At 42.6% G+C, this 24956-nt stretch overlaps 1 protein-coding gene across 9 annotated transcripts in view; it reads right to left on the reverse strand.

Moving 5' to 3' along the window:
- ablim3 (actin binding LIM protein family, member 3) overlaps window positions 1-24956 on the reverse strand; it is a 58190-nt gene that overhangs the window by 25822 nt on the left and 7412 nt on the right. For 8 of the 9 annotated variants that reach the window (XM_078169241.1, XM_078169240.1, XM_078169239.1 and 5 more), the window contains exons 2-4: window positions 20806-20943; window positions 5521-5704; window positions 437-552 (exon numbers count right to left, since the gene is read on the reverse strand). In XM_078169241.1, the coding sequence (XP_078025367.1) occupies window positions 437-552; window positions 5521-5704; window positions 20806-20943 (438 nt within the window). The remainder of the gene's footprint in view (window positions 1-436; window positions 553-5520; window positions 5705-20805; window positions 20944-24956) is intronic. The other variant, XM_078169235.1, reaches the window with a different exon arrangement.

Genomic DNA, 24956 nt, shown 5'->3' on the forward strand with positions numbered 1-24956 from the left:
CTATGCCACACTTAACAAATGATTCACTATCAATCACTACTGCTTTGTTGTGGGATCATGATTTGTCATTTTCCTGCTTTTTTTTTCTGAAAGGGCGAGGGCTGTGCACCCTTCCCACTTGTCTATTAACACACAGGATATTTGGCTCATTATATACTTATGTTGTAATATGTGACCAGATGTACACTGATTTCATAAAATCCTCTGTTCTCTTGTATGTTTAGTGCTGACAGTAATGAATGAATGATGTGTCTGTTTGTGTTGCATAATTCTCAGCTGGCAATCAGCGCGACAGGTCGGACCACTGATTTGACAGACACTTGATTAGCTAAATGAGCTAAATGGGCCTCATGGACACATCGCATTAGACTCAGCACACTGTAGAGAGTGGTGGCCCTAAACAGAACGGACAGAGCAAGGCAGATGCCGGACTTACGGCTGGGCCCGTGGATCTTGATCGGTTCATTTGGCTTGACGAGTGTGCGAGAGCACTGCTGGCACACGCAGTCCTTTCCACTGAACGTCACTCTGTCTCCGATGGGGAAGGGTTTACTGAGGAGGAGAAGAAAATACAGAGAAGAGAGAATTAGAAAACAGGCGCACAATAGGAGATGAAAATGCCTGCAGTGATTCTGTGTGTTTACATTAAACCCGAGCGTACGCATGGAAATAACAAATGGGTGCTGGCAGAAACATGATTGGGTGACAGACAGGCCATAATCCTGCTGACACAAGCTAAATACAGTCTGACATCCCCTACCGAACCTGAAAATACATTTCCAAACAGTCGAGGCGGCGGGTTAATAGGACGTTGATTGTTGCAGGAGCACCTGGCTGCTCTGTGATTAAAGAGGCGATAATGTGACGCTGCCATGGGCTTCTGAAAGGAAAACTGGCTCTCTCAGTGAGAATGAAAACTTATTAGGGAGACTGTGTGAAGTGCATACTGATCTTAATGTCTCCCTCTCTCTCAGTCCGTCCGCCCAGTTCGCTCTGCCATGCTCACTCCTTACACAGCTGGTGCCACCAGGTCACAATTTTCTTCACCACTTTAACTCTAAACTAAGATTAACAAGCATAAACACACACACACGCAAACAAGCAGAGTACATGACAGCAAAACAGTGCCTATGAAATTAAATTTACCACATAATGATGCACTGTTTTGTCTCTCTTTCCTGTTCTGTGGCATTTTTTTGTACAGACAGATTGATTTCTTTATGACAGGGGAGGATGTGAGAATGAATGGGGAGCTAAAAGGCTTAGGGAAGGCTGTTTAAAAAGACATAGACGGCAGTAATCCTTTTACTCCCCCGCCGAGGCCTGGAGCCAGAGCCAAGACCCAGAGGGAGGCTAGAGTCTCCAGCAGAGCTCGCAGTCAGCACACAAGAGTGCAGTTACATCCATGTACGCACTTGGAGATGTACAGAGGCAAGCATGTACAAAGGCTTGTGCAATATATGCACGCAGCTGCGGAGGTTGTGAGCCCTCGAAAGTGTGTTCCTAGGGAGTTATTTTACAACCATTACTGTCTAAATATGTGTGTGTGTGTGTGTGTGTGTGTGTGTGTGTGTGTGTGTGTGTGTGCGTGTGTGTGTGGATGGAAGTGCCACGGCAGTATTCTAAGTTTGCTCCTTTGTGCTTTCATATTATTCAAAGAAAGGGCAGCGTCGTTACATAAAATAGAGAGGATGGACAAGCGTGCAGAAGAGATGAGCCAGCAGAGACGTTTCATCACACGAATTATTCAACAAAGGCCCTGGTAAATACTGAAAGGGACACAAGTCAGTGAAAACTGATAAGGGGTATAAATTAATTTTAATTTCACCCTTCAGTTGATCCTAATGTTAACCATCTGTTTGTAAACTCAATTCTTAATTTCTAATTTAACTGACAGGAGCAAAATATAAGCCTGTTTTCTAGGTTTGTGTCCACGTCCAAGCATGACAGACAAGAGCTTACGTTTGGTTTCAACACTGGAGGGGCACAGTTTATAAAATGGGGGGTCAGCTTGTCCCTTTTCTGCATCAATTTAAGGTGACAATGTCTTTAATTTGGTCCTCTGCAATGTTCAGGTTTTTATTGGGAGAGCAAAGGCCCACGTTCTGAATATTGAGGATGACATGCCCCCTGTATCCTCCTGAAATGCTATGACGGCAGGTTAAATCTTGCATGTATAAGCACCCGACCATAGATATCCGAGTCTATAGTCCAACTCACGCTGAAGATATGCCGCGCTGTTGCAGAGGAGTATGTGTGTGACCTTGTCTTTACCTGTGTGTTGCACTCACTCCCTCAAGACGCTCTTGCCTTGTCAGCCTTTCTCGGCGCTTTAAAAATTTACTCTGTTTACATATTTAATGCATGTTTTTTTATCCCCCCCACTTTTTTTTTTGCCTAAACTGGCCACAAAAGTAAACCTATTTCTGTCTTTAGTGATGTGCCCTCTGGCTTTGATCACCACCGCTTTCTTAACAAACCTCAGCGCAGAAAAGTGAAACTCGCAATCTGCCACCATTAGAGCTGATGACAAAGAGAAAGAGAGGGATGATGATGATGAAGACATGAAGGAGGACGACTGGATGCGGATGGTGATTAAGAGTGGCGAGATGATGATGGTAATGATGAGGAAAAGAAAGAAGACAAGGAGGAGGAGAAGACAGAAGGAGGAGGGGGTGGAGAAGGAAGACAGGATGGGGAAAAATAGAAGGAGGTACAAGACAGAATTGCGAGCGATGTGACAGGGGGCAGACGGAGCAGGAAAGAAGAGATTCACCCTTCGGCTTCTCGCTGTCTCTTCCAGTTGACTCCACACACACTGACACGCACACACACACACACACACACACACACACACACACATGCACAGATATCCCCGTCACTGCCTGGACTGCTCCACTGACTGTCTCTGACCAGTTGGTGTCAGTTCAGTTTCAGTTTTTTTTGCCCACAGCTGCTGGGCATGACCGCATGTTTATCAGCCAATGTCAAGCAGATACACGACAACAGGCAAACACTGGAGGGAGATAAAGGGAGATCGCTCTTATGTAAACCTTCTGGGGCATCGGTGGCTTAGTGGTAGAGCAGGCGCCCCATGTACAAGGCTGTTGCCGCAGCCGCCCAGGTTCGAATCCAGCCTGTGGCCCCTTGCTGCATGTCATCCCCCCTTCTCTCTCTCACGCTTCCCTGTCCTGTCCATTAAAGGCAAAATGCCCCCAAAAAATATATCTTTAAACCTTCTAACACATTAACACAGGCAGGGAGGGACGAAGCAAAAAACAAAGAGAAAACAAACAGTGAGATGGGAGTTTTTAAGAATAAAAGAGACAGAGAAGGGAGAGCGACATGAAGAGCGAAATGGTGAAATCAAGGGAGGAAAGGAGCCGACAGGGATGCTGACTCTTACTTCATTCAGCAGGAGCTTAACACGAACACTGATGGAGGTCAGAGGAGAGATGGCCTACTTTTACTAAACCTAACAGCGTGAAACACCAGGTCAGCTCTCTTTTTGGAATCGTGTCTCGACTAAGCAAAATGACAGGCTGCTTGAGCCTTCCAATTAGACATTTATTGACATTCAGGAGCCGAGATAACACTGAATCATGAGCTGAATGGCATTAATAAACCCACTTTATGCGACTCATTTCTTTATATATATACTGTATATACATATCTTAAGATATAAGTCAACTTTGCATTTCTTATTTTGAAAGATGCAACTTGTGCAGTGTCAGTTGAGGATGGATTGCATGGTCAGGAGGTGAAAAAAAGGCAAACAGTTCTTATTCAGTAGCTCCACAATTTATCTCTTGTTCTCCGTCTGCTACAGGCTACTTTCACTAATGAATCACAACGTCTGTGTGTCATCACAGAACAAAGCACATACAGAGCAGCACAAATAGAGACATGATGAAGTAATGCGCAAAATATACTATAAGACAATAAGTAGACTGTTATGTTTAAGTAGCATGGGTAAATGTGTACTTCTAAGAGCACATGGTATGGATAACATCCTCTATCACATATTGTAACATCAGTACATCTTGTAATATAGTCATTTTTAATGCAAACTTCAGCATGTAATTAGCTGAGGTGTGTTCTTCAGCTCCTTGTTTTGGTTTTACAGCCCATAACTTTACTGTTTTGGTTCATTCTACACTGCTTTCATCAACCCTGTGTCCAGCCTTAGCAGGCTGCAGCTGGGGAAGTTGGTGGAGACCAAAACGGAGACCAAAACAGAACTAAAAAAAGAGTGGCCAGAAACAGGACTCCATTTAAATGCTATATTGCACTGTGTCTGCTGGATGTCAGAATAGGCAACTGTTTGTTAAAATGTTTTGCATAACACTTATCCAAGTTGATAATGTCAATTTTGTAACAACTTGTTGCACTGCCCTCAAAACCAGAAAATTATTTATGTAGGTTTAAATAACTAGCAAATCAAGATAAGTTAATTCATTGATACAAAAATCACAGAAAATTACAATAGTACCATAAAATAGTCATGCTCGTTGATTTGATTTTAAGCATAGCTAATACAGAAAGAAAGGTAAATCACTTGACGGTTGACACATTTATATCGTCTTATACCAATTAACAGACAATAACTAGCTGGTAAACATAGCTGAGCATGCTGCTTGAGAACCAAATGTTTTTTTTTTTTCCGTCAGAGGTTAGTGGAGACCAAAACAAAGCTAAACGTTTTAAGTGTGAGCGAATATTTCACATACTTTTGCCAGGTGATCAGAAACACAACTCTGAAACAGTAATGTGGCTGTATTATTGCCCAACCTCATGTAGTCATCAAGTCAAGTCGATGTTATTTATTTAGCCCAATACAGAGCTTTGATTCTCTGTCTGAACATGACTGGGACCCGACCCACTGGCACCAGGCCCAGGCTGTGATTTCTCAACATTATCCTGTGCTTAAACAGGGTCGGCTTAGCGCTAATTTTCCTTTTTCTATATTAAGTAATGAACGGCTAAGGTTCACTTTCACTGCGATTGGCACTCTGCTGCTCCATCTCAGACAGTGTCCATAGCCTCGTCCACTGATGCACTGAATAGCATATTCCAAGAGTGCTCTGAAATGACAAATGGTCCAGTTTGTGCACTCTGGCACTTAGAGTGACTATTTCCGAATATGCCCAATGACACAAATGTCTGTTAGCTCACTGAAAATACTGCAGTTGACTTAAGTTTGTGAATATATTTTTGGGTCTTGGGCCATGCTTTGACAGAAACTATGTGGGTTCATGTAGAGTCGGGGCAGATTTTTTGGGCCCGCTCAAAGCTCTAGCACAATATCACAAGTCAAAATTTAGCATATAGCATATAACACCCTCTTTCCTCGGACACCCCTAAAAAACTGTCCCTGGATGGACAGACACGATGTCATGTGTATAAAATGTATCTAGACAAATGACAACTGATGAACAGCGTATAACTACTGTAGCATTATATGTGCAGTAGGAGACTGTGTGTCTGTTTGTGTTTGTGTCTGTGTCTCTGTGTGTGTACCTGCACACACTGCAGACAAAGCACTTTGGGTGGTACGTGCGTCCCAGAGCGGAGACCACCTCTCCTGTGATGAAGCTGTCACAGCGGTCGCAGCGTGTACCATACAAGCGCTGGTAGTCGGCCGTGCAGATGTACTCGCCCTTCTTCTGGAAGAAGCCAGATCGCGCCAGATCACAGTTACACACTGTGGAGAGAGTAGGTGAGAGAAAGTGAGACATTAGGACACTCAAAACACTATTATGCACCAACCTGTGGATGAGGGCAACAACGGATGTTTCCACTTTCTGTCATGTGCTTTTAAAATCAAATGTCTTATTTGTCTTTGTTTTTCCTTGTTTTTTTGCATTAGGCTCGAGACATTGAGATGCTTTTTTCAGTCTGAGCAGCCGCCTTTCTACCTGTTTGTGGGTGCATGTGTGCTTGTTCTGCTGTGTGTATGTTTGTCTTCACACATGACTGCTAGGGGAGTTATTCCGCTCCAGACAGTGGTGAGCCAATTTGCTCTGATGGGAATATAATGATATAATCAGTGGAAAAGTCATTTTGCGCTAAACAATGTGAGGACGGAGACAAAACAACAGACCGCAAGTTCCCAGCATCATCAAAACATTGACTGCAGTTTCATTAAATACCAATGGGGAAGACACTGAAATCATTTGCTGTGTATGTACGAGGTGGGTGCCCAGTTTGTGTGTGTGTGTGTGTGTGTGTGTGTGTATTATGTATCCTAACAATGTATGCTACAGGTCTTTGCCATGTACTAAGAGTAAATTCCAGTGGGTGTAACAGTATAGCTAAGAGGTGTTTTCATGGATCAGCAGACAGTGTGGTTGTTGGTCTCTGGTTTCTCCAAGGCTATGCGGTTTACCAGCAGGAAGAGATGGCAGTTATTGTAACCTCCAGCTGGAAAAAGTACTGTGACCTGACGCACATGGTACCGATGGAGGTCACATGCTATGTTATACAAGTCCAGATTTTTCATGCATACATCAATAACTAGAATTACCGTCTCACTGTTGTATGCCTCCGCAAACCAGTCAAGCTGCAGTTACAGTTTCCACGTCTGTGAAAGCATGAATGCTTCACACACACCTTCAACCTGGCAGCACAGAAGATCTGTACAATCAGCACAGTTTCAAGGTGGACACCCAAAATTGGTGTCAACAAATGAGTCTGAATGTCTCCCCTTCTCTTCCTGAGTTATGATGATGAATAATGGCCAGAAAAGTGTTTCTTCAGAACAATATGATGTCACAGTGAGGCTGACCTTTGACCTTTTGGATATAAAATGTCATAACTTGATCATTTTACTCTCTTAGGCATTTATGTGAAATTTTGTCATAATTAGCTCATGAAGTCCTGAGTTATGTCCAAAAACATGTTTTGTGAGGTCACAGTGACCTTGACCTTTGACTGCCAAATTCTAATCAGTACATCTTTGAATCCAAGTAGATGTTTGTGCCAAATTTGATGAAATTCCCTCAAGGTATTCTTGAGATACTGCCGTCATGAGAATGAGACAGATGCACGGTCATGGTGACCTTGACCTTTGACCACTAAAAGCTTAGCAGATCATCCTCAATTCCAAACAGATTTCCTTCAATATGATGAAATATTATGTTCACGAGAATAGGACGGACGGACTGACAGAAGTAAAGATAACGGATTGACCACCCGAAAACATTATGCCTCCTGCCACAATTATTGCCAGCAGGGTGGTATAAAAAGTCAATTTTATCAAAAACTCTATTAGGTAAATGAGAATTTCTTAGAACAAGTGAACATAGTGTAAACCTTTACCACTGTTGAACATCTTCTCCTACTTAAGCATTATAGCCATGACCAAATGATACCGCAACTGCCCTGTTCTGTAACTTAGGCTACAACAACAACCTTGCTTGATACAAGCACCAACCGACCAGTTCTGACTCACAGACTGTGGTGACACCTTGCAGACATCCTGTGACTCAAAGTGGCCCCGCCCTTAAATAAGCATAACTTAATAAAATGTGAACCGGGTGAGTTACATAAAATTCACCCTCTTACAGTTGTTATGAACACGGAAATTAGCAATAGCCCAGGCTGTAAACATGTTTATTTTTGCTGTAAAGTTGGGCATCTTGTATGGAACATGGGGGTCTACTGGGGATTAATTTGCCTCTGAAGCGAGCCTCCAGTGGCCATTAGAGGAACTACAGTTTTTCAATGTCAAAGCATTCCTCAAATGCCACTTACTGCATTGAAATCTGCAACAGCAACAAAAGAAAGAAAAGTATACCAAACTGCACCTTCTGCCTACCAAAAGATGGTCCAACACAATATTACTCTGCTGAACACAAAGACTCACCTAAAGGATTCCTTGATGAATAAAGGGCAGATTCTTAGTGTAGAAATCCTCAGATCCTCCTGATAACCCTGCAGCTCATGTGAAACAGGTCATGAATTGGAAACAAGATCAGAGGCTTTAACCACCAGCTACTGGTAGGCTGAGCAGAATCAGGAGAACCAGACAGCAGAGAGACGAATAACCTGAACACAATTTGGACTACCAGGAGAGAGTCCAACTCTTGTACCTGGCAGCATGGGAGCAAACATTTACTGTAACACAAAAACACGCCTGAAGAAGTATTTATATTTGACCAAAGTCTGTATCCGTCACAACTGATTTAATCAGTTTCTATCTGAAATTGGTAATTGATCTGACTGCAGTGGGCTTTTGAAAGAAATCACATCCAGCAACAATTACCTGTAAAATATATACTGTTTCCGCACTGAAGCTAAACCACGGACCATTACCACGGCATGAATAAGTGGAAATATAATCTATGTGTAAAAAAACTACTGATCAGGGGATAACAATATCAGGTCTGACTGAAGATGCTCAGAAGTGCTTGCAACACACTGCCAGTAAATGAAGGCGAATTGTGTCGCAGTAAATAAAGCGGTAAACATTTTAAACTCAATAATGCTTCGTTCTACTTGTGGTGGAATAAAGCACCTCAAATACCAACATCTTGCTGCTAATAAATGGCTTCATCCCGGCCAGGCTATAGAAAATAGATTTGCTGCTACAGGCTAAATTTGGCTCCCTATAGCCACCGGTTTTCAGTGTATGCTGGCAGGCTGAGAGTTCACAGACACACAGACACAGACAGACACACACACACATGCACATAAACCCTTCAAAGGGGCTCATTTAATCTCAAGCTGTTTATGAGTGGAGCGTATTGACTTAATGGTGTAATAAAAGATCAATGGGCCCTCACTTAAAAACAAAACAATCTCGGCTCCCACAGGAGAGGGTGGAAACACATAAATCCATCCCCGATGAGATGGCACTGTGCGTATGCAGAGATAGGATGATGAAATGGGACAGTGTGTATGGTGAGATACGATGATGGATCCTTATCATTGCGACAGGTCATTGGCATCAAGGCAAGGAGGCTGCAGGAGAGCCGAGGAAGGGAGGAAAGGCAGGAACGAAGAAAAAGGGATGTATGAGGAAGACCAGGGCAAAGATTTAAAATAGCCTGTTTATAAAAATGTGTACATCTATGTGTGTCTGTGTGTGTGTGTGTGTCTGTGTGTGTATGTGCAAACCACATTTCCAGAACCACTGAACAATGGCACAGAGCTTCAAAAAGTGTCCCTGCTGCATTTTTAACCAGACTAACTAAGGCTTTTACCAGAAACCCAAATCACAGGCTATCTGATGCCTTCATGGAAAAGGGGGAGTGGGAGAGTAAATATTTCCACATCTTCTAAACTCTTCATCATGGAAAAAAAATCATTGTGACTTGACATGGTCCACTGCATTAATTTAATAAAAACATTTTTAATCTTCTAAGACTAAATTGTAATCACATTCGGTGCCATAATTTTCTCTGGTTCTCCTCTCAATCTCCTCTGCCTCTCACTCTTTCAAAATGATTTGCCTTTCAATCTGCACCCAGATTGATTTTCAAATGACTGGAATCTGCTCAATTAGCCTAATGCACTTCATTAGCATATGGACGCCTGACCAAATCACAGCCGGCTGACTGGATCTGCTCAGACTGGATTGGATAGGCTGGCTGGATGGTTCACCTGTTCTGGCTAATCAAATTGTTTTCTTCTGACCGGACGATTGGCTGGATGCATTGCAAAGGACGTCCCCCTTCCTCAGTTGCCATAGGAGACGTAAACCTTCCACAGTTGCCCTAGAGACAGCTAGGTCCCTGAGTCTGAATGATGTGGTGCTACATTTGGGTTTGTGGTGGTTGAGCTGGTGGCTGTAAAAAACAAATGCTACCAGTTGTGATAACTTCAAATCAGCTTGAGATTGTCCGTGATGGCAAACACATTTAACTAACACATGACAATCAAGTTCTCACTTGAATGTGAGAACAGGTAAATGCTCCACACAAATTTAATTTGTAAAGTTAACAATGATTTAGGTTAAATTTCTCAAAGCTGATTAAAGGCGCCATTAGCACATAATAAGACCATGTAAACTCTAAGTATATTCAGATGCACTCATATATGTTAAGTATATTGCTCAGCTTACATCTTTAACTAAGAAAACAATGTCACAGCCATAATATTTACTTCAAGAGACCATCTTAAAGTTACAGCTGCTTCTTGAAAGTCAGACATTCAAATTATCAGTCACAGATCCCTCAGTTGACTGAGGTTTCTCAAGTCACACAGTCTTCAGTTAAAGTGCAGCATACTTCTGAGGCGTTTTGACCCACAGTTTACGCTGCAGAGTGAGCGCTCCTTGCTTTCATGCTGCTCTCTGGGACAGGCAGCTGCGGACACAGACCCAGCGTGAGTCTCAGGGAAATGGAGGCAGCTGCCTCCAGAGAGAGGCTTTGCCCTACAGGCTCCGGTTATCTTTTGCCTTTTGCTAAGAGGTGGCAAATTTACAGCTCACAGCAACTTAATATGATTTACTCTCTGGCTTTTGATTGATATCCAGTGTCTGTAAAAAATGTTGCACATTTACGATCCGTTGTTAGCATAGTTAGCAGATTTAGGTGCCTAATTTAGGTGCCTTATTTTGGTGCCAGGTTGCGTGCATGGCAAATGTGCAGCTGAGAGAGAAAGAGATCACGTGTGTGACAGTGACAGTGAGGCTTCAGCGACTGGCTGCTGAGTCTTATCTGAGTTAGAGAAACAATAATTGTTCCCAACTTGTATTTTTTTTTTGCTGTTGTTATTATTATTATAACTCTTATTTTGCGTAAAATTACTGTTGTCGTTAAGAGGTAGTATTTCAAGTTCAAATATGCCTTTGCAATAAAAGAAAGTTGTTCTCTCACATTGTTAATTTTTTTGTGCTTTATTTTTAAAGAAGTATCAGTTCAGACACTGTTTAGGCACTGATACCATTTTAAAAGTATTGTTTTGCCATTGGTAACGGAAAAAACCCAAAGGATACCCAACCCTACCAAAATTTGTAGAATAGATATTTGTATTGAAAAGTCAAATCTGATTCAACTGGTATAATTCTGAGTATGGGTACAGCCCTACTTTAAGTTTAACAAGACATTCATAGACTCAAACACACACCATACACAGTTACATCTACATTTCTACTGTCCATTTGCACCTGTTTAAAGGCACCTTGATAGACTCCACCGTGTAGAGTGTGCGCCCCATTTAGGCTCAGGCCTGTGCAGTAGCCCAGGCTCATTTCCAGCCTGTGGCTATTTGCTGCATGTCATTCTCCCTCCCACATTGCCTGTTAATCTATAGCTGTCCTGTCATTAAAGGGAAAAATCCCCAAAAGTTTATCTTTGAAAAGGTGAATACAAGCTTTACATGCTGGACAATTCTTCAAACCTCCCTATTAGAGCCTCCACTTTTACAGCCTACTTGCAAGCCAGCCCTCTACTTTTCAAGTTCTCTCATTTTAGCCGTAACCATTGAGCTGAAGTTTCAAACGTCTCCCTCCACATGATGTAGTTGCCAGTTCAGTGGGTGGAGTTGGGTCAGAGCTTGGTGTCTGTGCTGCCACAGAGACGTGGCTTAGCTTGGCTCCGAGAAAAAAGGCTTCGGTTGCAGCCGCACAACCAACTCCACATGGTGTGGACACCCACCCATAAAACTAACAGCCCAATACCAGCCTGGTCTGTCCCACTGTCCTAGGAATGGCCTTTGGGGATTTATACTGTAGCTTCTCGTGGGAAAGTGCGCACAGTTTGAGATGAAAATCATAATTATGTATAATTCCCAAGTTAATGAAAAGTTTTGTCTATATGAGAACTATATATTATTTCATGGAGACATAGTCTTAGCCTCCTACAGCAAACATAATCAGCTTTGCAAGACCAAACTACATCAAAGGCTTCATTTCATCAATTTGCTCTTTTTATGATCTTTCCCTGAATGGCTCTCTAATGAGGGAATCTGAACGATGCTGCTTCTCTCCTTCATATTGCTCTTTTTTTGGTAGCGCAGGAAGTTAGCATCTCAATCATAAGTCTAGTGATTAGAGGTTAGCATGTAGGCCGGTGTCTGCAGCTGTGGTCATTAGAACCGCACTGATTAGGCACCCACAGGGGGTCCGCGTGATTGGGTATTTATCTCCAGCCAACAGACGCAATTAAAATTCCCTTCTCAAGTCGGCCCGGGCCGGAACCCCAAAATAGTGCTGACAACCCCGCCTCCTCCCCTTCTCTTTCTCTGTCTTTCCGTTTCAAGACTGCTTCCAAATCTTTGTGGCTCTGAGCACAAGGTCTCCACTTTATCTCAATTTGCACCCTCATTTCTCACTACAGGAGCGTAACCTCCATGCAACCTTCTCTTTCTTTCACAGAGCCTCCCTTCTCGCCCCATCCCCCCAAAGTCTCTCTCCCTGTGACTCTTCCCTAGGCTCATTATACTACTGTTAGGTCTTCATAATGTGCTATTAAGCATGGACATGCTTTGTACAGTACTTCAAAGTAGCGCTACTGCTCATTCTAATTGTTTTAGTCCCGCTGTCAACATCATGCTAATTTCCATGGCGTTTTATTTTAAGATAATAGGGGCAGCCGCAGTTAAGCAGAGAGGCATGTATGTAGTGGGGCAGTTAGAAGTTTCAGCAGGGGAGGTACTCACCTATTCACCCCCACATCTGTGCTACCGACGTGGGGCCCAGGCTCCTCTGCCCTCCCCCCTGTCCCCTGGATGTGAGCCTCTCTGACAGGAGGAAACACTTCAAGAGTAAATAATGTGTTTTCTCAAGTTGTGCCAAATCACAGGGTGAGAGAGGAGGCGGTCAGACAGACAGGAAGAGGAGAGAAACAAAAGTCTACAAACACACTAGCAGCTTTGTGAGGCTGTGCTTGGGCATGGTGCTTTCGGCTAGATGCTCACATAATAATGATGCTGACATTCTGATGCTTAGCATATCCTTTGTCACTTTCTAAGTTTAGTGTGTTAGCATGCTAATATTTGCTAATTAGCAATAAAGACACAGTGCAGCTGAGATGTAGGCCTGCAGCTGTTGGGAATGTTAAATTAATTATGGTTATGAATCGCAGTGTGACACATATTAACCTGATGATGGCACTGGATGAAAAGTGAGGATCACTTAAGTGCAGAACATGAACCTCTGTACTATCTTTCATGAAAAGCCATCCGGTAGTTTTTGAGACATTTCACTCAAAATGTGAAGTTGCTGGTGACACTAGAGGAAAGTCAGGGATCACTAAAGTCATTAGGATTCAGCAGCTGGGAACAATGAGTGTCTTAAGCTGGGTGATCACTGTACTATTTGAGCCTGTTTCTGACCCGAATATTCAGCCGCAGAACTCTTCTTAGAGATGGACCAAATTTCCGCTTCATCAGGCATCATTTGCTGCACAGTGTACAGGGGGGAGAAAGGACCAGCATGGCCCGATCAGCTGCTTCCGACTGGCCGTCAGACATTAGGGTGAATTTCTGACACGTCAGAAATGTTGGACGGCCATTTTTCTCAGTCAATTAATCGTTCAGCCTAGCCAATATCCGGCTAGTTTGATGGTGCTGCTAACTTGCCAACGTGTGTGTGTATGTGTGTGTGAGAGACAGACAGACAGAGAGGAAATCAAAACTAGGACTGACCTGTTTTGCAGCAATGGACTTTTAAGCTCATTTGGGGCGTCTGTCTCTACATTACTGTGAATTGTACCACCCCAGGCTAACAATTTGTACCTGTCTGCAGCCTTGGAGCTTTCAAAAAATTCTAACTGACAACTGTCAACAGTCACATTTCTAACATTTTAAAACAGTCTCAAATCACATTGTGTATGCCCAGCTTTAGAGATAACCAAAGTAACCAAAATGATCAGTATTATCGCAATATTGTTAAAATGTGCTAACAATTTCATGTATCGCTAAAAATGTCAACCACATTATGGCGCTAGAGGAAAAGTCAAGCTATCACCAAAGTCAGCAGGGTTCATCCTCTGGGGACCATGAGTGTCTTTACAAAATTTAATGGCAATTCCTCCAGCAGTTGTTGAGACATTTCAGTCTGGTCCAGAGTGACAGACTGACTGACCAAAATTGCCATCCCTAGAGCCACTGGCCCGGCTATAGAAAAAAAAAAAACTAACAGAAAACAGACGGAGATGTGGTCACAGAAAAGGGCAAGAGGAGATAAAGAGAGGCAGCTAAGGGCTGAAGCAGAGAGAAATTGTGCATGAGTGACAGGGTTCCCCTAGCATTTGGCTGCGGTCGTTGATGGAGACAGATGGTGGCCCAGTGGAGTCCCTTCATACCAGCAGACCAGCCCCGCTGCCGAGGCCTTCAGCTTTTAACCCTCCCAGCTCTGATAAGGCGCTCAGCTGAGGGGAAAATAGGCGTGAATTGGGTCTCAAACACACGCACAGGGTTAACAAAACTGAGATAGGGCCTTTTGATAAGTAATAAACATGCTCTACAGCTCCGGCTCTATGTATAGATGTACTGGTTTAGATTGTGTATGTGTATGTTTGTCAGTTCATGATCCTCCTTATCATTCAGAAATCACTCCTTCGCTGAGCCAGACACACAGCACACTTAAGCGGCTCCACCTCATCGTGGCACACACACACACACACACACACACACACATACACACTTAAAGACAATAGGCAGGGCGTCAGTGTGTGAAAATCCCTCAGGACGGTGACGCTTGAGAGAGACAAGCGGAGAAATAATCCCTGTCATCTATCCCGGATCCTGGAGAGTCGTCGGGGAAAAGCGTTGCTGCCTGCCGCGCTCCCTTCTCTCTCCGCCGGAATCTCTCCCTAGCAACCAGGCATTGGCGTGGTGATTGGACCAGCGTACCAATGGTTGCTATAGCTACAGGAAGCTCCCCTTCCCTGTAACCCCCCACATATTTTTCCTGTGCTGTGTCTCTTTTTCTATAACCTCTCTTTCTTTTTCTCTTTATTCCTCTCCCCTCTGCCCCTCCGTTATGTTTCTCTCCATCTCGGTCTGTCCCTCGCCTTCAGAGAACAGAACGGCGGCACAGTACAGTGGGTTGATGTTATTAACACAGAGGTTGACTGATGGGAGCTAATGGCATCCAAAGGGAGGCTGAACTGACTGAAAAAGGTCTGCAGAGAGAAAGACAAAGATGCTGCAATTTCACAAAAGCCCTGGTGAGAATATAGCCAAGAAATGGAGCCTTCGCTGAGCGGTCAAGTATTTATCTGACCTGTCTGTGTAAATCTGCTATTCCCTTTAGCGTTGTTTTATGAGAAAAATCAGTTTTGTCTCAGACAATAAATAACTACTGGGAGCAGCCTGGCAGTTTATGTTTGAATGTGTCTGTGTTTGCATCCGTCCTGTGTATTTGTTTCTGTGCTTCTGTGGTTTTTTTTTATGTTAGCTCGTGTGTTGGCAGCACAGGAAGCATGTGCACATGCATTTCGCCTTTGCGTGTGATTTACGTGTGTGTTAGCTTTGCGCTCGTGCCACTGACAGGCCCCGCTGTTTCTGTTGGAATCCAAGAGTGCCAATTATGCTTCAGAGGCGGGATAAATGTGGTCACTATGTCATTAGGCCAGTATGCACGAGTCAGCCCGTCTGCCGGTAATACAACACCACATTATCCATACTGTACAGCCCGCTGCTACACTGAGAAGTGCTACGGGATACGCATAATCCCCGCAGACACACATATACACACACGTACACCCCCGCTGCCTTCTCTATGTCTGGAGTTGATGCATCAATCTGGGAGCTGGCTTCTGTCTTGAGCATTTTTTCCACAGACTTTTTTCTTGAGCTGATTGCGTGGCTGCTTCTTCGTGCTATAATCAGCTGCTGTGTAATGGGTTCAAATGAGAGGTTAAATGCACATGATTAGTGATCTGTTCTTCTTCTGACTAATGCATGAGAGACAAATTATGATAATGTGTCAGAAGGAAGGTAATGTGGCTTGATAAAGCGCGGGGAAAGACAGTGGGAGGATGAAATGATGGATGGGATTGATGGGTTTATTTCTACATGCTAAGTGAATGTGTGTGCTCACAAAGTAACTCTGAGTGCGTCTGACTGTTTATGATCATGATCTATTTAGTGGGGCACAGTCAGCCCTTTTGAGGAGAAAGGAAAAGCAGAAGAAGGAAAAAGGGGAAAAATAACTGAGATTTAATGTCATGGTTTTCCAGTGTAAATGAATGGACTGAGGCGCACACAATATCATCGGTCAAGGTCAATAACCTGAGTAAACACCCTGATTCTCTAAAAGAAAATAATTGCCCGGCAAAGAATGAAATCAAATGTTGAAACACACTCCAGTTCATAAACACGTCCGACAGATAAGGCAATTGGCAGAGACGGCGGATTGTCACTGTGGCACAATGGCATAATACAGTTTAGCCATTAGCTTCCAAATCGCACGCCCCGCATGCCAATGTCATCCTGTCCCAAGATGAGAAATTGATTTCATACTTGGGTGACTGTCATCAGGAAAGAAAGGGAGAAAGCAAGAGAAAGAAACAGAGAGAGAGGGAGAGAAACTAAGGGAAAAAGCGACAGAGGGGCGGAGGGAAATATAGAAATTTGATCTTAAATCTCTAATGCATTCACAACCACTGAGCCTCAGAAAATGTACAGGAGCTAATAAAGAGCAGAGAATAGATTGAGTTTATAAAGTTCAAAAGAACATGCAACATGTTTGTGTGTGAGGGGGGGTTAGACACTGAACAATAAAGCTTTAGGGAACTGCTGGCTCGGCAGAGGCCCATACAGGAGAGCATATTATGGGCAGGGATGTGGCAGAGTCTGGCCGCACAATAGTGCCCCATTGCCTCATGGGATGAGGAGAGCTCTCTGGAACATGAGAGGGGAGGAGGTGTGTGGAGGTCTGATGGGTGTATTTAACATGATGCTCATCGATGACAGTTTTCCATTACTGTACGGCTGCCGCGAGTGAGAGGGAAATGAAAAGACGGAAGAGCAAGTGAGAATCAGATTGGTATTACACTCAAGTGATGATGTAATGTTTAGGCGACACAAACAGCACCCCCATCCCCCCTCTTCTTCTCTTTTCTGCTCGCTTCCTGTGTTCACCCCCCTTTTTCTCTGGGGCACAGAATAGAGCCCTCCGATTGGTTAATAGCACCATAGAGATGCTGAGAATATCCACCAATCAGGGCCCGGGTGCCCCTTCACACCGTTTCCACAGCAACCCCTCACAACCACAGTGAGCGTGCACGCATGTATGGATGTGCACGTTCGTATGGTTGAGTGCATGTGTGTATGTGTGCAGGGTATACATGTGTTTTCATGCGTGTGTGCGTGACGGCTACACGTAGGGAACATGTAACAACAGCCCTCCAATAAATAGCCTTCAGTGTGTTTATCTACTGTATAACAGCTCTGGGCTGTTCAGCAGTGTGGTGCAGCTCATACAGTAAACACAACTTACTCAGCTTCTCCTCCTCGACAACAGCTGCTGCAGAAAAGTCAAAATAAAACTGCAGGTGGGGCAGACTTAATTCACTCATTTGTATATGAGATATACTGTATGTGCATAACATAACATAAGTAACACTATTACGCAGCAGATATAAAATATAATGGAAAACTGTGGGACTGTGTCAGCAGACAGCAGAGTGTCAACAAAAAACACTCAAAATATCTACCGTACAAACAGGAATAATCAGGAATAAATATGTAAAATAAAGACAATTCATAAACAGATCAATCTCAAATATGGTACAAGTTAAGACATTAAAAAAGTATAGTTATATTACAAGGCTGGGCGATATGTTAAACATTTTTAACTGTTGAAAATATAATATTAACACACATCAAGAACTATAATGAGGTGCTGATCACTGGCAGTAAACTTGATTGTCGAAAACAAGTGTCGCATACTCTGGCTCCAAATGCATTTCTTTTAATTTGATGACGCTTTGACAATTGTTGATCTTAAAAAAAGGCTGAAATGTCATCAAATTAAATGAAACGCATATGGAGCCAGAGTGTGCAACACTTGTTTTGGACAATCAAAATTTTCCAACCGGCCACAGTCAGCCCAACAACCAGCAACTGCCGATATATTTGCTCAGGCGTGTGTGTGAGTTATGTTGGAAAGTTATACAGTTCAAGAAAAACAAAGACAAAGCGAGAAAGCAGAATATGGCAGACAGTCTGAGGATGGACATTCAGCTGCTCGAACAGCAACCTGAATTCAGCCATCACAAACTCCCTGCTGGATCAGCCAACTTTCTGTTGCTGCAGTTACACAGGTTAGACCAAGACAGTGAACACCAGCATTGGGGTTTGCACCAGGTGAAATAAAGCTGCTACAGTCACTACTGAAGGTCTGTCTCTGGAGCTTTCATCTGTTCTCCTTCCAGCAAACAGTCTCCTAGAGGCAGGGAGTGAGGCGGAGGGACCATGATGTGCATGAGCTAGCTAATTTGTCCTTTTTGTGAGGGGGCGAGGAGGTTAACGGACCAATGCGCTGTGCGCAGCTCTACAATGGAATACAATTTTACACATTTTAAATAGTTAAAAACATTATAAAGTGGTGGTCAATGCTGATATTGTGGTGGATGCTACAAATAAATCAGTGTAGGGAAAACACTGCATGGACAGCTGAATGTAGCAGTTTAAGGTTAGTTCAAAATTTACTTTTTTATTCATTCAGTTGCACATGTAACATTCATTTTAGTAAGTCAGTAAAGTATATCTAATATAGCACCATTCACACAGCAAGGTCAAAGTGAATCACTGGAATAAAATTGTTTAAAAATAAGAACATTAAAAACTTTTCTATACAGTGATAAATAACAGTCAGAAAGAAGGGCTGACATAAGATAGGCATCGTTTTTGGAAATATGCCTTATGATTTATAGTCTCTGGATGTGTATGATTCAGCTTTTTCCCAGGGTCTAGTGTTAAAAAATACTTTTGAAATTGCAACAATTAAAACTGCATTTCTAACTCATCATAAAACGTACTTCATTCGAACTCGGCACAGACAGAATAAACTCACCAAAACTGTCTTGGTTAGTCTTTCCACTTTTCCAACAATCACCAACTCTGGTTACAGTCAAAATAAAACTTTAATTTACAGAGTTAGATGTGAAAATATAAAAGATGTCTCTACATGCTGTTTTTCCTCGCTGTCTCTCTGCTGCTGAGTGGCGGCTCTCACTGGTTCTTCTGAGGCAGACCATTAATGTAGTGAAATAAAATGGTAAAAATCACCTCAAAGAAAAAACTATGTGCTCAGTCAATCACAGATAACTGACATATTCATCCATTCATCCAACCCTATCTTGGTATAGTTACTATGACTATTAAATAATTACAATCATTTTCCATTGGCAGTAACAATTTTCATGGAATAGATAAATATAATGTGTAGAGCGAACAGTGCCAGCTCTCGCCTCTTTTCACTTGTGTAAGTGGTCCAGTGGTATACTAATGCATTTCTCACATCCTGTCTATTTAACATACAGTTACGTTTTACTTTATAAATGTTAAGTGTACTTAAATCAGAAAGCCATAATGTTTTGGCCTTCAACTATACAACTAAGGCAGTGTGACATAACGTCAACACAACTCAGTTGAGCTCATGAGAAATATGATGGCTGATGAACGAAGTGGGGAGAGATTTGTCAGAAATTATGTCAGATTAGCCTATAATTATGTAGAAATATGTGTGATTAGATGACTGTTGAGTACACATCTCTACCTTTTTTTTTTCAAAGTCATCTGCAAATGACTGAAAGTAACCATGACTGGCTGTCTTTGCTTTAGAGATGACATTATTAACATAAAACTGAGTACACTTGCTGCAGGCTGTACAGCAGCATGACAAATACAATTCCTCGCTTCTTTGATTTCTGATTTGCACTTGCACAAATACTTTACTGTCACAAAATCCCTTTAAGAGCTGCACTTAACTCTCTCAATGTAGAGGACCTGCTTTTGCAATCTTGTTGAGCCAAAGAAAAAATAAACACCCCATTCCATTCAGCAGATCATCTTCCTAAATTTTACACTTTGAGTCATGCCATCTGCTTGCAGCATGAAACTCCTGAAAAACATTTTGCCTGCACAGTCGACAACATTTAAGCAAAACACAAAAAAAGTCTATTAAATGTTGTTATTTTTTACTTGTAGCATCTTTGGCTGTAAAAAGGCTGCAGAGTTATAGCGTCTACATCTATTTAAATAACCTACATTTAAACCAGATTCTCACTACTCAGACTTTGTCTTGACTTGACTTTGTCTTGACTGACTCCCAAATTATTTCCTTTTAAACATTACAAAAGAGAAACACATTACGCTATCCCTGTTGTAAGATGACGTGAGATGATGTCACCACTGAATCTCTTGTAGGTCACCAGAGCTCACCTGTAGCACTGCAAAGCTATCGTTGACACACTCTCATTACACCTCGGCGTACAACCAAAGGAAAATCCCTCCAAGTTGGCAGCACAATAACAAGCTACCGTAGCAGGTGCCTAAGTCCCCTGCAAGGCACCTCTGATCCGTTCCAATCCCCACTGTGGGCTAATAGCAGCACTCAGCATGTCCACCAGGAGATGGATGGAGAGTGACTGTGGGCCTATATGTGTCAACGTGTGTATGGGGGTGTGTGAACGGAAAGTAAGGATGTGACCATGATAGATGTCTTGTTTCTAGTCTTCTACTGGAATCTGAGTCCCATCTTATTTAACTTTAACAACATTCATGACCAGGATCACCCACACCTGGAGACTTTGTAAGACAACACCTGTTTGTGTGATCACCACAGCTGTTTGTCTACTCTCACACTTGCTTGGTTGGGTTATCGATCAGGTTCCCATGTCTTACCTGTGCAGGTGAAACACTTGACGTGGAAGTGGGTATCTTGTACTCGTACCACCTCTCCTTTGCATATTTCCCGACACCTCTGGCACCGGATTGGTCCTGAACTTCGTTCACCACCTGCAGATCCTTGTTGGTAAGCTGCTGGAGACAAAAAACACACAAATTTAATATTCTATTTATGTGTTACTATTTTGTAACATGAATTTAATGTCCGCCGCTAGTTACTGTTGCTATGGCTGCCTCAAGCTTTCTACTCTTGAACAGCACATATGCAGCATGCAAGACTGTTGCTTGAAAATCTCAGTAATTTTTGAAGGAATAGGTTCTCTCTGACAGTGGTGGAAGCCTCTCACTTCTAGCCAGCAACAGAACAAATTTTGCCAAAATGACATCTGTTGGTGGCATTTTTTATCGTCATTATAGCTAGCCAACTAATAAAGCTAACGTTACCTTCATGAGTTGGTTGAAAATGCTGTCTTTGGCTAATGTTTCAATTTGAATAATTTTAAACTGAATTTAAATGTATGTATACAGATTATACGTATATATACATATATACACTTTGAGAATAGCACTTTGAGAATTGCTTGAATAGCAACTCGAATTCAGCCATTGCAAACTTCCCCCTAAATCAACTAACTTTCTGTTGCTGCCATTACACAAGTTAGACCCAGATGACACACAGAAGCATTGGGGTTTGCTCTGGCTGAATTCAAGTTGCCGCAGTTGCTACTGAAGGTCCCCCTCCAGTGCTTCCGCCTGCTCTCCTCTGGGCGAATAGTCTCCAAGAGGCAGGGAGTGAGACGGAGGGACCACGAGGTGCATGCGCCGACTAATTTGTCCCACTTGTGGTCTGTTGAACAGAGAAGGAGAGCCAAGCGAGGGGCTGAGCAAATCAATGTGTTGTGTGCAGCTTTACAATAGAAGCGTTTACTCATTTTAAATAGTTACAAAAATATAGAAAATTCATAAGTGTTGATATTATGGTGGATGTCACAAATAAATCGATGTAATCAATGCAAAACACCAAAATGAAACTTACAGTACACACAGTGGATGTACTAGACATGAATGGGGCTTATTTTTCAACTCAATCTGGCCTGCAAAATAATTAGGGGTGTCCCCAAATAAGAATTTCCATAATCAAATCTGATTGTTCAATTCTATTATAATCATATATCTAGCCTATCATTGACCTACCATCAAATCTTTTTTTTTCTCACTGACTGATATTCTCATTTGCGACTTAAGTTTCTACTTTTACCGCACCAGACAAAAGAGCTGACACACCCAATTAAACAATTTGTCTTCTTGACTTGGCACAAGAATGTATTTCATGATAGGACATTTTCCATCCAGTGCTGTCCCCAGTACTGAAATGTTACCAAGAAGATCTATAGACAGACAGACAGACAGACAGACAGCTTTTCATGGTTGTTCAAACTCCGACTTTTGACTAGAGAAAGAAAGAGAGATGGAAAATGCAAGCCACAAACAGCTGTTTCAAATTGCCTCCCTCTGCTGATATTGACAGAGAATTGCTCATAAATTTAAAAAATACATAGCACTCTGCTGGTGCTTATTTCTCATGTGAGTGCTCTGATAATTTAATACCAAAACTACATCATGATTTATTGGAAGAAACCAAGCAATTCCTTCAGTACCCCCATATCCTGAATGAAATAATCCTTTGTTTCATGGCTACATTTGCTGCCACTGCCACGATTTAACTGTGAGATTAGCTGTCGAATTGGGTTCACACCTAAAAACAATATAGCACAAAATGTGTCTGGCTTTGGAAGTGATGCTGGGTTAGGTCTCACTGTAGGTAGTAGGCTCGTTAATGAGACACGCTAAGATTTGCAGCATGTGTTAAAGCAGACGAACATTGTCTCATCCATTCCTTACACTTTTGCTCTTGTTTTTAGTTTTTGAGAGAGTTAGAAAAAAAACTATCCCAACACTATACATAAAGTTTCGTTTACTAGAGCCCCATGTACACAGCTTCAGCATGTAAAGAAATCCAAAGCTTGACAGTCGCCAGGCCATAATCAACATTTCTGTCTCCAGCCACAGCGAACGCACTATCCACTTTAATGGACATAACATTGCATTAATTCAAAATCATAATGGATTTCAGCATTAAGCTGAACAAAACTGCTTTTCATATTCAACGGTTTTTCCACTGTATGCAGAAATCCATCACCAGAACTGGGGCTTCTAGTGCACTACAGACTGTACTGTGTGCAGTTCACACAATAAGATCAGTGTGTAGCTCTGTCAACACTTGTTCTGAAGCTGTGAGGTCTGACACCTATGTAAGCTGGGTAAGCTCCAGGCTTTCTCTCCCACTGTCTCTATTTTTCACACACTCACACCGGCTGACACACACACGCACACACACACACACACACACACACACACACACACACATACACACACACACATTGCTGCGTCAGGTTAGAAAGTGGATAGATCTCCTTACCTCATTATGCATTAGCTTACATGTCAGACTCTTGCAAGGCCGATAGCTATTTCACATTGTCAGGAAAGCAAGTTCTCACATACAGCCTTAACAGTAATGGAGCAAAGGCTCTCACAAGCAAATAGCTCCAAACGATAGATTAATTTGATCTTAAATGAGTGAGGAAAATTAATTTATCTAAGCCCTCTTAGGCTATCAGAGGCTCTTTAAAGGTCCATCCTCTCTTCTAGACCATACAAAGATTCTCTTGCATCCACAAGCACAGATGACCAGCCTCCAAATACTGAGACTGTGCCAGAACAGCTGGGTTCACAGTCTCTTATTTTGCTCCATCTTCCTGAAGGAGCATGTGAGTGGTCCTACACTCGGTGGAAGGAGTATAATGGCAGGGTAACCAGCTGGCCTTGCTGTCTACCTGAAGAGCTGACTGAAGGACTTTGCTGCTTTAGTCAGAGCAGCACCAGCATATGTGCTGGCGTGACAGAGCTACTGATTCCATTTCACTGGATGAATCCCAGAGGACTTGCAGCACTTAAAAAGTCTAACAGCCTTGCATGCCTCATAGCCTGTGAGCACCCTTTGCATGCACCGAGTTTGATGAAAGTATATTCATGGTGTATAGGCTACAGTATGTGAACTGACTGAGTGTGAAGGCATGCATACATCCATGGGTGCAAGCAGGGGTGTAGTGCCATTTGCTAAAGTACTGAAGTGCACCCATGATCACGGTTAAGTTGTGGCTCATTTTGTAGGTTACGTAACCACTGTTCTAAAGGTGGCAAGTTTATGACATGAAAGGATGTTTTGCTGCCTTTTCATCTTTACTAGTTAACAGTAAGACTGAGAAAAAAAATTATCCAATTCCTGTGCTGCTCAAAAGTTACCGCTGGCAGCTAACGGCAAGTTTGCAAAAACTTAATCTCTAAACTTGGAGAAAAAAAGTGGCGGAGCCTTGTCCGGTGCACTCCCTCAGCACTACACCATCAGGTGCAAGACAGAATGAATGCATGACTGTTGTTTATTTTCCTGTTCAGGACAGGAGCGTGGGCATTGGAAATATGCAATCATGATTAATTCCCACTCCAATCTCCCACACTCAAGTCTCTGTTAGTTCATTGTTTTCCTCACAATGCTGGCAGCACCAATGGGACCCACTACCCCTGCTTGATAAGTGCTCAGCCACTGGTTCAAATAATGACACTCCCTTGGCAGTGGGGTTTTTATATACATATATGTGTGTGTGTGTGTGTGTGTGTGTGTGTGTGTGTGTGTGTGAGACCAGGCAAAGGGAGTCTTTTTTTTTTTATCGTAAAACCAAAGCAACACTGATCTCATCAGGTGTGAATGAGAGATAATGGGAACTAATGGCAGTACATGCAAGCCTTTGCCAACACCTACTGAAAACACACAGGACATTTATTTACAATGCTGATCTTCTGAAATATGGCCAAAAACCCTGGCACAGCATAACCTCCTCTGCTTTCACCGCCCAGCCAGGCAAAGTTGTATAAAAGAAATACTTGTGTAAAAGAAACAACATACTGCATATAGAACCTGAGCGACATGCCAAATGAAGACTGTCAACACATAGATTAAAAAGGCAGAGGTGCGGCAAATAGCAAAGATTCCCGCTGTTGTTCAACAAGTATGTTCAAATGAATGAGCTGCT

This window comes from Epinephelus lanceolatus, chromosome 7 (genome assembly GCF_041903045.1).
Source record: "Epinephelus lanceolatus isolate andai-2023 chromosome 7, ASM4190304v1, whole genome shotgun sequence".
NCBI classification, from domain to species: domain Eukaryota; kingdom Metazoa; phylum Chordata; class Actinopteri; order Perciformes; family Serranidae; genus Epinephelus; species Epinephelus lanceolatus.